We start from the raw sequence: 15,895 nt of genomic DNA on the forward strand, positions 1-15,895 counted from the left end.
AAGAAAGAAAGAAAGAAAGAAAAGAGAAGAAAGAAAGAAAGAAATGTTTATGGAACGCCCACAAAATTAGTTCCTGTTATAACTTATGTCACAGCAAGGAGGAGAAAGATAGAGAAGAAAAAAGAAAGAAAGAAAGAAAAGAAAGATATGAAAGAAAGAAAGAAAGAAAGAAAGAAATGTTAGGGAACGCCCACAAAAATTAGTTCCTGTTATAACTATAGTCTCAGCAAGGAGAGAAAGAAAGAAAGAAAGAAGAAAGAAAGAAAGAAAAAAGAAAGAAAGAAAGAAAGAAAGAAAGAAAGAAAGAAATTGTTAGGGAACGCCCACAAAATTAGTTCCTGTTATAACTTATGTCACAGCAAAGAAAGAAAGAAAGAAAGGAAAGAAAGAAAGAAAGAAAAGAAAGAAAGAAAGAAAGAAATGTAGGGAACGCCCACAAAATTAGTTCCTGCTATAACTTATGTCACAGCAAAGAAAGAAAGAAAGAAGAAATGTTAGGGAACGCCCCACAAAATTAGTTCCTGTTATAAACTTATGTCACAGCAAGTAAGGAAGGAAGGAAGGAAGGAAGGAAGGAAGGAAGGAAAGAAAGAAAGAAAGAAAGAAAGAAAGAAAGAAAGAACAAGAAAAGAAAGAAAGAAAGAAATGTTAGGGAACGCCCACAAAATTAGTTCCTGTTATAACTTATGTCACAGCAAAGAAAGAAAGAAAGAAAGAAAGAAATGTAAGGGAACGCCCACAAAATTAGTTCCTGTTATAACTTATGTCACAGCAGCAAGGAAAGAAATGTTAGGGAAACGCCCACAAAATTAGGTTCCTGCTATAACTTATGTCGGAAGGAAGGAAGGAAGGAAGGAAGGAAGGAAGGACAAGAAAGAAAGAAAGAAAGAAAGGAAAGAAAGAAAGAAAGAAAGAAAGAAAGAAAGAAAGAAAGAAAGAAAGAAAGAAATGTTAGGGAACGCCCACAAAATTAGTTCCTGTTATAACTTATTGTCACAGCAAAGAAAGAAGAAAGAAAAGAAAGGAAAGAAAGAAAAGAAAGAAAGAAAAGAAAGAAAGAAATGTTAGGAACGCCCACAAAATTAGTTCCTGCTATAACTTATGTCACAGCAAAGAAAGAAAGAAAGAAAGAAAGAAATGTTAGGGAACGCCCACAAAATTAGTTCCTGTTATAACTTATGTCACAGCAAGTAAGGAAGGAAGGAAGGAAGGAAGGAAAGAAAGAAAGAAAGAAAGAAAGAAAGAAAGAAAGAAAGAAAGAAAGAAAGAAAGAAAGAAAGAAAGAAGGAAAGAAAGAAAGAAAGGTTAGGGAACGCCCACAAAATCTAGTTTCCTGCTATAACTTATGTCACAGCAAAGAAAGAAAGAAAGAAAGAAAGAAAGAAAGAAAGAAAGAAAGAAAGAAAGAAAGAAAGAAAGAAATGTTAGGGAACGCCCACAAAATTAGTTCCTGTTATAACTTATGTCACAGCAAGTAAGGAAGGAAGGAAGGAAGGAAGGAAAGAAAGAAAGAAAGAAAGAAAGAAAGAAAGAAAGAAAGAAAGAAAGAAAGAAAGAAATGTTAGGGAACGCCCACAAAATTAGTTCCTGCTATAACTTATGTCACAGCAAAGAAAGAAAGAAAGAAATGTTAGGGAACGCCCACAAAATTAGTTCCTGTTATAACTTATGTCACAGCAAGGAAAGAAATGTTAGGGAACCGCCCACAAAATTAGTTCCTGCTATAACTTATGTCGGAAGGAAGGAAGGAAGGAAGGAAGGAAGGAAGGAAGGAAGGAAGGAAGGAAGGAAGGAAGGAAAGAAAGAAAGAAAGAAAGAAAGAAAGAAAGAAAGAAATGTTAGGGAACGCCCACAAAATTAGTTCCTGTTATAACTTATGTCACAGCAAAGAAAGAAAGAAAGAAAGAAAGAAAGAAAGAAAGAAAGAAAGAAAGAAAGAAAGAAATGTTAGGGAACGCCCACAAAATTAGTTCCTGCTATAACTTATGTCACAGCAAAGAAAGAAAGAAAGAAAGAAAGAAAGAAAGAAAGAAAGAAAGAAAGAAGAAATGTTAGGGAACGCCCACAAAATTAGTTCCTGTTTATAACTTATGTCACAGCAAGGAGAGAAAGAAAGAAAGAAAGAAAGAAAGAAAGAAAGAAAGAAAGAAAGAAAGAAAGAAAGAAAGAAATGTTAGGGAACGCCCACAAAATTAGTTCCTGCTATAACTTATGTCACAGCAAAGAAAGAAAGAAAGAAATGTTAGGGAACGCCCACAAAATTAGTTCCTGTTATTAACTTATGTCACAGCAAGGAAAGAAATGTTAGGGAACGCCCACAAAATTAGTTCCTGCTATAACTTATGTCGGAAGGAAGGAAGGAAGGAAAGAAAGAAAGAAAGAAAGAAAGAAAGAAAGAAAGAAAGAAAGAAAGAAAGAAAGAAAGAAAGAAAGAAAGAAAGAAAGAAAGAAAGAAATGTTAGGGAACGCCCACAAAATTAGTTCCTGTTATAACTTATGTCACAGCAAAGAAAGAAAGAAAGAAAGAAAGAAATGTTAGGAACGCCCACAAAATTAGTTCCTGTTATAACTTATGTCACAGCAAGGAAAGAAATGTTAGGGAACGCCCACAAAATTAGTTCCTGCTATAACTTATGTCGGAAGGAAGGAAGGAAGGAAGGAAGGAAGGAAGGAAGGAAGGAAAGAAAGAAAGAAAGAAAGAAAGAAAGAAAGAAAGAAAGAAATGTTAGGGAACGCCCACAAAATTAGTTCCTGTTATAACTTATGTCACAGCAAAGAAAGAAAGAAAGAAAGAAAGAAAGAAAGAAAGAAAGAAAGAAAGAAAGAAATGTTAGGGAACGCCCACAAAATTAGTTCCTGCTATAACTTATGTCACAGCAAAGAAAGAAAGAAAGAAAGAAATGTTAGGGAACGCCCACAAAATTAGTTCCTGTTATAACTTATGTCACAGCAAGTAAGGAAGGAAGAAAGAAAGAAAGAAAGAAAGAAAGAAAGAAAGAAAGAAAGAAAGAAAGAAAGAAAGAAAGAAAGAAAGAAAGAAAGAAGAAAAGAAAGAAAGGTTAGGGAACGCCCACAAAATTAGTTCCTGCTATAACTTATGTCACAGCAAAGAAAGAAAGAAAAGAAAGAAAGAAAGAAAGAAGAAAGAAATGTTAGGGAACGCCCACAAAATTAGTTCCTGCTATAACTTATGTCGGAAGGAAGGAAGGAAGGAAAGAAAGAAAGAAAGAAAGAAAGAAAGAAAGAAAGAAAGAAAGAAAGAAAGAAAGAAAGAAAGAAATGTTAGGGAACGCCCACAAAATTAGTTCCTGCTATAACTTATGTCACAGCAAAGAAAGAAAGAAAGAAAGAAAGAAAGAAATGTTAGGGAACGCCCACAAAATTAGTTCCTGTTATAACTTATGTCACAGCAAGGAAGGAAGGAAGGAAAGAAAGAAGAAATGTTAGGGAATGCCCACAAAATTAGTTCCTGTTATAACTTATGTCACAGGAAGGAAGGAAGGAAGGAAGGAAGGAAGGAAGGAACGAACGAAAGAACGAAAGAACGAAAGAACGAAAGAAATGTTAGGGAACGCCCACAAAATTAGTTTCCTGTTATTAACTTATGTCACAGCAAGGAAGGAAGGAAGGAAGGAAGAAAGAAAGAAAGAAAGAAAGAAAGAAAGAAAGAAAGAAAGAAAGAAAGAAAGAAAGAACGAACGAAAAGAACGAAAGAAAGAACGAAAGAACGAACGAAAGAAAGAACGAACGAAAGAAAGAACGAACATTAGGGAATGCCCACAAAATTAGTTCCCTGCTATAACTTATGTCACAGCAAAGAAAGAAAGAAAGAAAGAAAGAAAGAAAGAAAGAAAGAAAGAAATGTTAGGGAACGCCCACAAAATTAGTTCCTGTTATAACTTATGTCACAGCAAGTAAGGAAGGAAGGAAGGAAGGAAGGAAGGAAAGAAAGAAAGAAAGAAAGAAAGAAAGAAAGAAAGAAAGAAAGAAAGAAAGAAAGAAAGAAAGAAAGAAAGAAAGAAAGGAAAGAAAAGAAAGGTTAGGGAACGCCCACAAAATTAGTTCCTGCTATAACTTATGTCACAGCAAAGAAAGAAAGAAAGAAAGAAAGAAAGAAAGAAAGAAAGAAAGAAAGAAAGAAAAGAAAGAAAGAAAGAAAGAAAGAAAGAAAGAAATGTTAGGGAACGCCCACAAAATTAGTTCCTGTTATAACTTATGTCACAGCAAGTAAGGAAGGAAGGAAGGAAGGAAGGAAGGAAGGAAAGAAAGAAAGAAAGAAAGAAAGAAAGAAAGAAAGAAAGAAAGAAAGAAAGAAAGAAAGAAAGAAAGAAATGTTAGGGAACGCCCACAAAATTAGTTCCTGCTATAACTTATGTCACAGCAAAGAAAGAAAGAAAGAAATGTTAGGGAACGCCCACAAAATTAGTTCCTGTTATAACTTATGTCACAGCAAGGAAAGAAATGTTAGGGAACGCCCACAAAATTAGTTCCTGCTATAACTTATGTCGGAAGGAAGGAAGGAAGGAAGGAAGGAAAGAAAGAAAGAAAGAAAGAAAGAAAGAAAGAAAGAAAGAAAGAAAGAAAGAAAGAAAGAAAGAAAGAAAGAAAGAAAGAAATGTTAGGAATGCCCACAAAATTAGTTCCTGTTATAACTTATGTCACAGCAAAGAAGAAAGAAAGAAAGAAAGAAAGAAAGAAAGAAAGAAAGAAAGAAATGTTAGGGTACGCCCACAAAATTAGTTCCTGCTATAAACTTATGTCACAGCAAAGAAAGAAAGAAAGAAAGAAAGAAAGAAAGAAAGAAAGAAATGTTAGGGAACGCCCACAAAATTAGTTTCCTGTTATAACTTATGTCACAGCAAGGAGAGAAAGAAAGAAAGAAAGAAAGAAAGAAAGAAAGAAAGAAAGAAAGAAATGTTAGGGAACGCCCACAAAATTAGTTCCTGCTATAACTTATGTCACAGCAAAGAAAGAAAGAAAGAAATGTTAGGGAACGCGCCCACAAAATTAGTTCCTGTTATAACTTATGTCACAGCAAGGAAAGAAATGTTAGGGAACGCCCACAAAATTAGTTCCTGCTATAACTTATGTCGGAAGGAAGGAAGGAAGGAAAAGAAAGAAAGAAAGAAAGAAAGAAAGAAGAAGAAAGAAAGAAAGAAAGAAAGAAAGAAAGAACGAAATGTTAGGGAACGCCCACAAAATTAGTTCCTGTTATAACTTATGTCACAGCAAAGAAAGAAAGAAAGAAAGAAAGAAAGAAAGAAAGAAAGAAAGAAAGAAAGAAAGAAAGAAAGAAAGAAAGAAAGAAATGTTAGGGAACGCCCACAAAATTAGTTCCTGCTATAACTTATGTCACAGCAAAGAAAGAAAGAAAGAAAGAAAGAAATGTTAGGGAACGCCCACAAAATTAGTTCCTGTTATAACTTATGTCACAGCAAGGAAGGAAGGAAGGAAAGAAAGAAAGAAATGTTAGGGAATGCCCACAAAATTAGTTCCTGTTATAACTTATGTCACAGGAAGGAAGGAAGGAAGGAAGGAAGGAAGGAAGGAAGGAACGAACGAACGAAAGAACGAAAGAAATGTTAGGGAACGCCCACAAAATTAGTTCCTGTTATAACTTATGTCACCGCAAGGAAGGAAGGAAGGAAGGAAGGAAGGAAAGAAAGAAAGAAAGAAAGAAAGAAAGAAAGAACGAACGAAAGAACGAAAGAAAGAACGAAAGAACGAACGAAAGAAAGAAAGAACGAACATTAGGGAATGCCCACAAAATTAGTTCCTGTTATAACTTATGTCACAGCAAAGAAAGAAAGAAAGAAAGAAAGAAAGAAAGAAAGAAAGAAAGAAAGAAAGAAAGAAAGAAAGAACGAACGAACATTAGGGAATGCCCACAAAATTAGTTCCTGTTATAACTTATGTCACAGCAAAGAAAGAAAGAAAGAAAGAAAGAAAGAAAGAAAGAGATAACTGTTCCCTCACCAGCTGTCCTTACTCACTCTCTTGAATTTAATAAGACCAAAAATATTCCAAACACGTTAAATCAACGTCTCCTTACAGAAGACTTTCCCAGGGCGGAAAAACTCCCGACGCTTTGTGAAGACTCCTTATATAATAATGTTTAACCTTTGTTACATTTTTCATTCTGTTTGTTGTCTTTTTTAACATTAGACATAATATAAAGCGTTTTAATCTGCATTCCAATGGTATATAAAGAAAAAGAAAGTTTACCTCTGAGATGGACTTGACAAAGCGGATGCCATCGTTAGCCCCTTTGTTCTTGGCCAAGCAATCACAGAAATAGTCCCAGTAGTCTTTCCTACTGCCCAGAAAAGTGGCTTTCTCTTTCTGGTCAAACTAAAAAGGTGTTGTTCACATGAAATAATAAATGAAAGAGAAACAGAGAATATAGAGACATGTTCTCATCACTGACTATACATAAAACATACTTGCAGTAAGTATTCCAGTTTATAGGAGAACTTCTGGAGACTGGGGCTGTCGTCTGTGATGGGTTCTCCACTCTCGACGTGCTCCTTGGTCAACTCGGAAACCGCGTCTGCACAAGCAAATCATTCGACGTGCGTCACCATGGAGGCGCAAATGCAAAACAAATAATTAGCATAAACATGATGTATTTAAAACGCATGGTTGGTGTGGATGGTGGGTGTTGCACCATGGCACATCATCATCACTACCACTGTGTCTAGAGATGAAGATTTAGATACAGATACGTAACGTGATCCAAAGAGACGCAGAGGCAACTGGAAGAAATTACAAAAGAACTCTGAATCACATACGGTACATACACATCTGGGTCCGTCTCAGAAACTGCTCTCTCATTTGGGACATTATGGTCAAAAAATTAATTTTCTAATTTTACTATTTTTTTGCATTTACCGAACACTCAATGTTTCTTTTGTCATGTTTAATAAGAATAAAGATAGCGTCTTGCTTTATCTGGCCTCTGCTGTGGAATTTTTTTTTTATTACAATTCAAATGCTTTTGTAAAATTGATTTCCATATAAAATAACTCCATCATGAAGAATTAAAGCCCCTCCTTCACAGATGAGTGAAAATATTGAATAAATTTCCTCTTTTTGATTGCTTGGGTTAAAAATGCCAAGTTATGATGACTGACTTGATTATTCACTTAAATATGAATAATATGATACATTTTGGGTATTTGATACGGCGAAATAGGACACAATGGAAAAATCAAGAACGCACCGGAAAGATGAGAATAACGGCGTTGGTAAAAGAACAGCGACTGTACCGGCTGAAGGTCGCGCAGGTCTCTGCTGCGGCGCCCGAGCAACGGGACATCACTACCGCATCGGACGGAGCGCGAGGCGGGGGCGGGGCAAAATGACTGGCTGTAGATTCGATCAAAAGTTTGATCTAAATTGACCATGGTTGCAAAATATTGGCCAAAAATACGCAAACACTACGAAATATTTCAGTAAGATGAAAAAGAAACCATTCTATTGCCTTATACTGCAAGACTAAAACAAAATAAAACTGTCAAAACTCACCTTTTCAGTGATAACGCCCGAACAGATCGCCCGCGTAACAGAAAGACCGCAAACGGAAGCACGATCAACTTCTAACTGTTGGAGTGGAAAATTCCATTCTACACATGCAAATTGTTAATGTGTGTCCTTCCCCGCACACAAATAACACGCTACGGTAAAAAATAGACCACGACTCATTTTACAGCTCAGAAATTCATACAAGACCAGCTACCATCGTAACATATTCTGTAAGAAACATATTCTATACCTAACTTTCAGCTTTTGTTTTAAAAAAACAAAATCGCACATTTATAACTACATTTTTATACGGCGTAGTGATTTTAAGTTACTACTTTTGGTGAGGTCGTGACCTTGACCCTGAGGCTTTCCGTTTAGATCAAAACACACGATCGTATTGGTTTTGGGTTTGCGGAAAACGGAGTTACAACGGTGATCAAATATTTTGCATGATGTTTTATTACGGTTATGATTATTCTGTGAGCGCACCAATCCTTAGGTGGATAAAGTTACAACTTAAAATACAATCAGTGATAACTGTAGACTTTTCAGTGGACTACACCCTTTTTAAGGGAACGCGATGTAGTCGACCATTTATCATGTCCCGCCATTTTTCCACAAATTTGCAGAATTTTTGCCAAATTCTGAAGAGTATTCACATCAAAGATTTAGTTTTATCTGTATTATTTCTTTCATCATTTTGTTTCAATTTAAAACCATCACCACCATTCAAAACCGTATAGTTTATTGACTGCGAGTATATTTAGTGGGGTACCCCCACAGTACCCAGTTTCTGAGACAGACCCATATATATATGGGTCATTCTCGAATTCGGGGTACATTTTACATCTCCGAGAGAATATTTATTGAATCAGTTTTGAACAATAATGCAAATGATGACAAACTTTCACCAATGTACATTTCAGACCCAATTTATCCATAAAACATTAACTAAATGACTCCTCACCCCCCCCCCCCCCCCATTATTGTCCGTCTTCGACTTCTGATTAATCCATTCAACTCGAATAAACAGGAAGTGATTCAGTCTACAATCTGTTTTTTGGGGGGCTGATTCTATTAACTGTTATATAAAATCAATTGCCATTGTGAAAGTCTATTTTCTGTATTATGTGAAACTTCAGTACTAAAAAAAATAATATATATTTTTTAATCCGTCCCAATGTTCTTGTTAACTCTGTTTATAAAACCGCATAAAATCCACAAAGACTTTTAATAATACGCCTGACACCTGCACCGAATGATGTCGCTTCCTCTAACGGGAAACTTCAGAAAGGCAGTGAGGTGTGTTACATTTCTTCTCTCGTTAATTTGAATAAAACGTTGAGGATTTTACACCAACGGTAGATCAAGTGTTCGTCAACTCTGTTATTGTGATATCTCTCACTCATTTTTTTAAAAACAATCGTGTGATTAAAATCAGTAAAATTCTGTTTTTATGCGTGTCGTGTGGTAGCTAGTGTGAGGTTAGCATGTGGAGTTAAGACACAAAATGGTGGAAAACGTCAACTCTGTTGGTCTGTATGAGATGTGTGATGTGGTTTGTTACTGTGCAGATCTCTGATTATCCTCTGGAGCTGATTTTCACTGACTGATACAGATGCCATGGTGAAGCAGGAGGACGAACACGCGTTAGACTGTCATCATACCGTGTGAGGTATCAAGAGAACCTACAATAAAGGTAGATGGAAAAGCAGACAGAGTAATCAAGAAAAATTATACATACATATTTAATTTAATTCAAATTGTAGCATTTTAATTTCATTTAATTTTTAGAAACTAGTGCTGTCAAGCGATTAAAATATTTAATCGCGATTAATGTCGCGACTGTCAGAGTTAACTCGCGATTAATTGCAATTTAATCGCACATTTTTGTCACATAAAAAAAACATTGTAATTCTCTTATCAGCATAAAAAAGTGAATGGGCTTGCTTTGTACCAATTTTTTTTTTTATTGCAAAACATAACACGTCTTGACACAGCCACTACAAAGTGAAACCTAAGCCGAGCACCGGCGCGGGGCTAGCAAGAGAACCATGAGTGAAATGATCTACTGCTTGAATGTCTACAACTCTAATCAGAGAGATAGGTTAGACAGTGACGGTAGGCTTGACATGCTTGATTATAATATAAAGTACACTATTATATTAACTTTAAGTTGTTCGTTGATAAATATTGCATTGAATCTGATCTTTACTGTTTCAGCTCACTTAACACATTTTGTACTTTTACACTTTCTGCCTGTTGATGCGTCGCGCTGTCCAATCAGAGGCGGCCAAATTTGCATATTACAGGAAGGATTTCTGGGATAGCATTGAGTTTACAGTTCAGAGGGATCTGGCTTCTTTAGACGCTGTCTTCTTAAAACTGAATAAATATTTAAAAAGAGCCAAATGAGCCAGTCTTTTGAACGGCTCTTTTCAAAGAACAGATCACAAAGATGCGGATCCCATCAAAGAGCCATAAATCCCATCTCTACTAGCGCGCCCTGCTCGCGCTGGTTCTTTGGGGGGAGGGCAGAGGACTCTGGCTGTGCGGGGCGGGGCGTGGCATTACAGTCTAGCTGCTATCGGTTTTCTAAGCAAAGTCTCTGTTCCAAGTTCCTGGCAGTTTCAAAAGCTTATGAAAAACCTACATCATGTCAAAAAATTACCGCCGTTAAAATTGAGTCAAGTTAACGCGTTAATAATGCGACATTTTTGACAGCACTATTAGAAACGCATTCGCCCTATCATCTGGAGATCACGAGTTTGAATCCTGATGTTGCCAGTGGCGTGGAAACCCAAGAAAGCGAAACTGGCCTTGCTCTCAGGGAGGAAAAGTTGGCATACTCTCTCTGCGCTGTCAATCACAAGTGACACAAGCCAATCATAGGCGTCTGTGAGCTTATGCGTGGGGAGGTGAGAGGAGGAAAACGGAGTGTGTTATACAACTCGGCAACAGTTTGAGAAGATGCTGTCAGCTGGTTTCATGTGCCTTGGAGGAAGCATGTGATGGGGTGAGCTCTCTAGTGGGTGGGAAGTGGCCATGAGAGGACTATGAGCAGAAGTAAAAAGGAGGGAGGAGGTCGGGGTGATATAAAAATAGCATTTACATAAACCACAACACAGGTAGAAAAAGAAAAAAATATATAAAAATATAAGGGGTTTAAAACAGACAGAGGATATTAAATTAATGACATTTAGCAGACATGCTTATCCAGAGTGACGTACAACATACAGTACCCAGAGCAGCCTGGGTAGCAGTTCAGGGTTAGGTGCCTTACTCAAGAGCGCTTCAGCCATTCCTGCTGGTCTAGGGAATCAAACCAGTGACCATTTGGTCCCAAAGCTGCTTCTCTAACCAATAAGCCATGGCTTGCCTCATACCGTATTTCACAGTAGCGCAAAGATATGAAGTTTACCTTCAAGTGGTGAACATATTTTCAACACAAGAAGATAAACTTCATATCTTCGCACCACTGTGTATTATATAGACACAGCCACAAAAAAAATACACAGGTTAATGAAAAGAATTTTAATGATGAACCAGTTCGCCATTTTGACAACACACGTCTAGTCAGCAGGAAAACAGTGGGAGTGACGTCATCGGAGTGAAATATCAGGAATCATTATACATCCAGGACACTTTTTCAATGGAATAAAAACGTGTTCTATTCCCTTCTAGCGGGTTTCATTCATTTGGTTTGATAGCATGCAATATTGTTAGCATATCGCTTATCCTACGTGTATTATGTCACTCTACCCAATGGAGACTGAGCGTTGAATATGGTTTACGATATTGCATGGTTGTCAAGACAACATGACATCACACATCACAGATGTAAAACTTCTGCACTAGCGAATGAGTGATTGTGACAATTTGTAAACAAACATGGCCGACAGCTTTGCTTCGTTAAATACAGAAGATTTTGTGAGAATTTTGAAAGAGAAAAATGCGCTGAACACCCGAAAGGAATGTGTATAATAATGGCTTTTTTTCGTGGTATATCAGATATATTCCATTCAGCTACTCGTCTTTGATTCGTTCAGTATCATGCTAGCTGAATGGAATATATCTGATATACCACTCAACGCCAGTCAATAATATTTAAATACGTCACTCAGATCCGTGATGTATTTCATATGAAAAATGAGTTTTTCAACACGAGAAGATAAACTTCATATCTTCCAGCCAACATGTGATTTTCTTTTTATTATATCGACACATTCACAAACAAAAAGTTCCCAAATTTATCAAAACAATTCATCGATTTCCTCACGAGTGAAATATAGAGATTTATGTCACGGTTTTAGTTCTCCAGGTCCCGGATGGAGCTCGAAAGAAAAATATGAGTGGTGCATTTCCCAGTAAAACACTCACACATACACACATGTATGTGATATATATATATATATATATATATATATATATATATATATATATATATACACACACACACACACACACACAGTGGTGCTTTAAAGTTTGTGAACCCTTTAGAATTGTCTACATTTCTGCATAAATATGACCGAAAACATCATCAGATTTTCACACAAGTCCTAAAAGTAGATAAAGAGAACCCAGTTAAACAAATGAGACAAACATTTTATACTTGGTCATTTATTTATTGAGGAAAATGATCCAATATTACACATCTGTGAGTGGCAAAAGTATGTGAACCTCTAGGATTAGCAGTTAATTTGAAGGTGAAATTAGAGTCAGGTGTTTTCAATCAATGGGATGACAATCAGGTGTGAGTGGGCACCCTGTTTTATTTAAAGAACAGGGATCTATCAAAGTCTGATCTTCACAACACATGTTTGTGGAAGTGTATCATGGCATGAACAAAGGAGATTCTGAGGACTTCACAAAAAGCATTGTTGATGCTCATCAGGCTGGAAAAGGTTACAAAACCATCTCTAAAGAGTTTGGACTCCACCCATCCACAGTCAGACAGATTGTGTACAAATGGAGGGAATTCAAGACCATTGTTACCCTCCCCAGGAGTGGTCGACCAACAAAGATCACTCCAAGAGCAGGGTGTGTAATAGTTGGCGAGGTCACAAAGGACCCCAGGGTAACTTCTAAGCAACTGAAGGCCTCTCTCACATTGGCTAATGTTAATGTTCATGAGTCCACCATCAGGAGAACACTGAACCACAATGGTGTGCACGGCAGGGTTGCAAGGAGAAAGCCACTGCTCTCCAAAAAGAACATTGCTGCTCATCTGCAGTTTGCTAAAGGTCACATGGACAAGCCAGAAGGCTATTGGAAAAATGTTTTGTGAACGGATGAGACCAAAATAGAACTTTTTGGTTTAAATGAGAAGCGTTATGTTTGCAGAAAGGAAAAACACTGCATTCCAGCATTAGAACCTTATTCCATCTGTGAAACATGGTGGTGGTAGTATCATGGTTTGGGCCTGTTTTGCTGCATCTGGGCCAGGACGGCTTGCCATCATTGATGGAACAATGAATTCTGAATTATACCAGTGAATTCTAAAGGAAAATGTCAGGACATCTGTCCATGAACTGAATCTCAAGAGAAGGTGGGTCATGCAGCAAGACAACGACCCTAAGCACACAAGTCGTTCTACCGAAGAATGGTTAAAGAAGAATAAAGTTAATGTTTTGGAATGGCCAAGTCAAAGTCCTGACCTTAATCCAATGGAAATGCTGTGGAAGGACCTGAAGTGAGCAGTTCATGTGAGGAAACCCACCAACATCCCAGAGTTGAAGCTGTTCTGTACGGAGGAACGGGCTAAAATTCCTCCAAGCCGGTGTGCAGGACTGATCAACAGTTACCGCAAACGTTTAGTTACAGTTATTGCTGCACAAGGGGGTCACACCAGATACTGAAAGCAAAGGTTCACATACTTTTGCCACTCACAGAAATGTAATATTGGATCATTTTCCTCAATAAATAAATGACCGAGTATAATATTTTTGTCTCATTTGTTTAACTGGGTTCTCTTTATCTACTTTTAGGACTTGTGTGAAACTCTGATGATGTTTCAGGTCACATTTATGCAGAAATATAGAAAATTCTAAAGGGTTTACAAACTTTCAAGCACCACTGTACAGTATGCTTCATGTGCATAGAGTTTACATGACAGCCAGCTGAGACATTACCAACAATTAGAAAATGGTACGACCCATTGTAGGGGTGTTCAAAAAGAAAGATTTACAATTCACGTCTTGAAGAAATATATTTCATTGTTAAATAAAATACACCGAATATTTACTTATTTAAAACTGTGTTTAAACTGTGTGTTTATTTGCTTTGAGGTTGTTAAAGTTTTAACTTTAATAGGTCAGACCACCAACAACCCCTCCATAAACCCCTCCATTAGTCTCACCCTCAGCAGTCTTGCGTTCATTTTCATTTAATATGTGTGTAGAAAAGATACTCTTATGAATTTATTATTAAACTGACAATTTTATCAGCTACTTATTTAGTACATAGCCCGATTAAAAAGACTGACCTGCAGTTATAAAAGTGTTGTATGTAAAATTATTGACTCAATAAAGTTGAACGGGAAAGAGCGACTGCTGTTACGTCACCGGCTCGCACATACCGTACAGAACATACCGGTATTCAGGGAATCGTCTAACTCCTTCATCAAAACGATTTATATTCGCTTGATTTTATTACCATTATTAATCTTGTTGATGATGAAAGGCACATGTTTGTGAAGAAGAACATGACGGAAAAATACATTTAAAGAAAAAGAAAAACTCTTTAGCTTTGAAGGAACACCACACCTGCTGAACAAACATTAAAAACATGTTTACTGTACTCACACCAAGCATAAAACATCTTTTTTTTAATTAATTCAATAAAAAATATGGACATTTGATATAAAAACAAGTGTTTAAACATACTGTACTTCCGAAAGGTAAGCTGATCCTCCATATCGATTTGTTTACACGCTAGAACAAGTGAAACCGTGTTTTGCAACGGGTGGGACACAGGGCATGATCGGCAGCTCGCTCAACCAATCAGAGACAAGAAAAGGCCATCCTTGCAGCAAGTTTGGTTTCGCTGTATTGACGAGGTATATAACTTAAGGTCATATGACTGAGGGCCAGCTGAGTTTACAGGCAAAATAGAAATGGGTTTATTAATAAAATAGATTGTGAATAAACTAAAATGACTCAGTTTTAGAAAAAAGAAAGCACAACTTTATTCATCACACACTTGTGAAATTTCCTCTCTGCATTTAACCCATCTGAAGCAGTGAACGCACACACATACCCAGAGCAGTGGGCAGCCATGTTAACAGCGCCTGGGGAGCAGTTAGGAGTTTGGTGCCTCACTCAAGGGCACCTCAGCCCAAGGCCGTCCCATATTAACCTGTGGAACCCGGTGGAAACCCATGCAGACACAGGGAGAACATGCAAACTCCACACAGAAAGGCCCTCGCCAGCCACTGGGTTCGAACCCAGAACCTTTTAACTCGTCTCGTCTTCTTCCGCTTATCCGGGACCGGGTCGCGGAGGCAGCAGTCTAAGCATGGAAGCCCAAACTTCCCTTTCCCCAGACACCTCGGCCAGCTCCTCGGGAAGAACACCGAGGCGTTCCCAGGCCAGCCGAGAGACATAGTCCCTCCAGCGTGTCCTGGGTCTTCCCTGGGGCCTCCTCCCGGGGGGACATGCCTGGAACACCTCCCCAGGGAGGCGTCCAGGAGGCATCCGAAAAAGATGCCCGAGCCACCTCAGCTGGTTCCTCTCAATGTGGAGGAGTAGCGGCACTACTCTGAGCTCCTCCCGAGTGACTGTGCTTCTCACCATATCTCTAAGGGAGCGCCCAGCCACCCTGCGAAGGAAACTCATTTCAGCCGCTTGTATCCGCGATCTTGTTCTTTCTGTCATTACCCAAAGCTCATGATCATAGGTCTTCGACCTCAAGTGGAGGAGTTTAAGTACCTTTTAACTCACTTAGCTATAATATAAGCTAGTATTTTTGGGACTTTACTAAATATTACTGAGGCGATGCTCCCTACATAAAGCCTGTACATGCATGTAGGAGAAAAAATTAATAGGTCATGGTGTCAAAACAAAGTTTTTCAATTCCCTTGTCAACTGAAAGAGTTTTCGGTTTCCAGTATACCTGTGAAATTGTGCGGGGGGTAGGTAGATCCCATACATCCATTATCTCTAGCTGCTTTATCCTGTCCTACAGGGTTGTAGGCAAGCTGGAGCCTATCCCAGCTGACTATGGGTGAAAGGCGGGGTACACCCTCGACAAGTCGCCAGGTCATCACAGGGCTGACATAGAGACAAACAGCCATTCACACTCACATTCACACCTACGGTCAATTTAGAGCTACCAATTAGCCTAACCTGCATGCCTTTGGACTGTGGGGGAA

General features: G+C 37.9%; 1 protein-coding gene across 1 annotated transcript in view; it reads right to left on the reverse strand.

Moving 5' to 3' along the window:
- Window positions 1-14,492, reverse strand: part of fyco1b (FYVE and coiled-coil domain autophagy adaptor 1b) — a 60,453-nt gene extending 45,961 nt beyond the window's left edge. The window contains exons 1-4 of the mRNA XM_060906387.1: window positions 14,409-14,492; window positions 9,092-9,212; window positions 6,444-6,550; window positions 6,226-6,351 (exon numbers count right to left, since the gene is read on the reverse strand). Coding sequence (XP_060762370.1) covers window positions 6,226-6,351; window positions 6,444-6,550; window positions 9,092-9,149 — 291 coding nt within the window. The 5' untranslated portion in view covers window positions 9,150-9,212; window positions 14,409-14,492. The remainder of the gene's footprint in view (window positions 1-6,225; window positions 6,352-6,443; window positions 6,551-9,091; window positions 9,213-14,408) is intronic.
- Between the last annotated feature and the right edge of the window lie 1,403 nt (window positions 14,493-15,895).

This window comes from Neoarius graeffei, chromosome 23, assembly GCF_027579695.1.
Source record: "Neoarius graeffei isolate fNeoGra1 chromosome 23, fNeoGra1.pri, whole genome shotgun sequence".
NCBI lineage: Eukaryota > Metazoa > Chordata > Actinopteri > Siluriformes > Ariidae > Neoarius > Neoarius graeffei.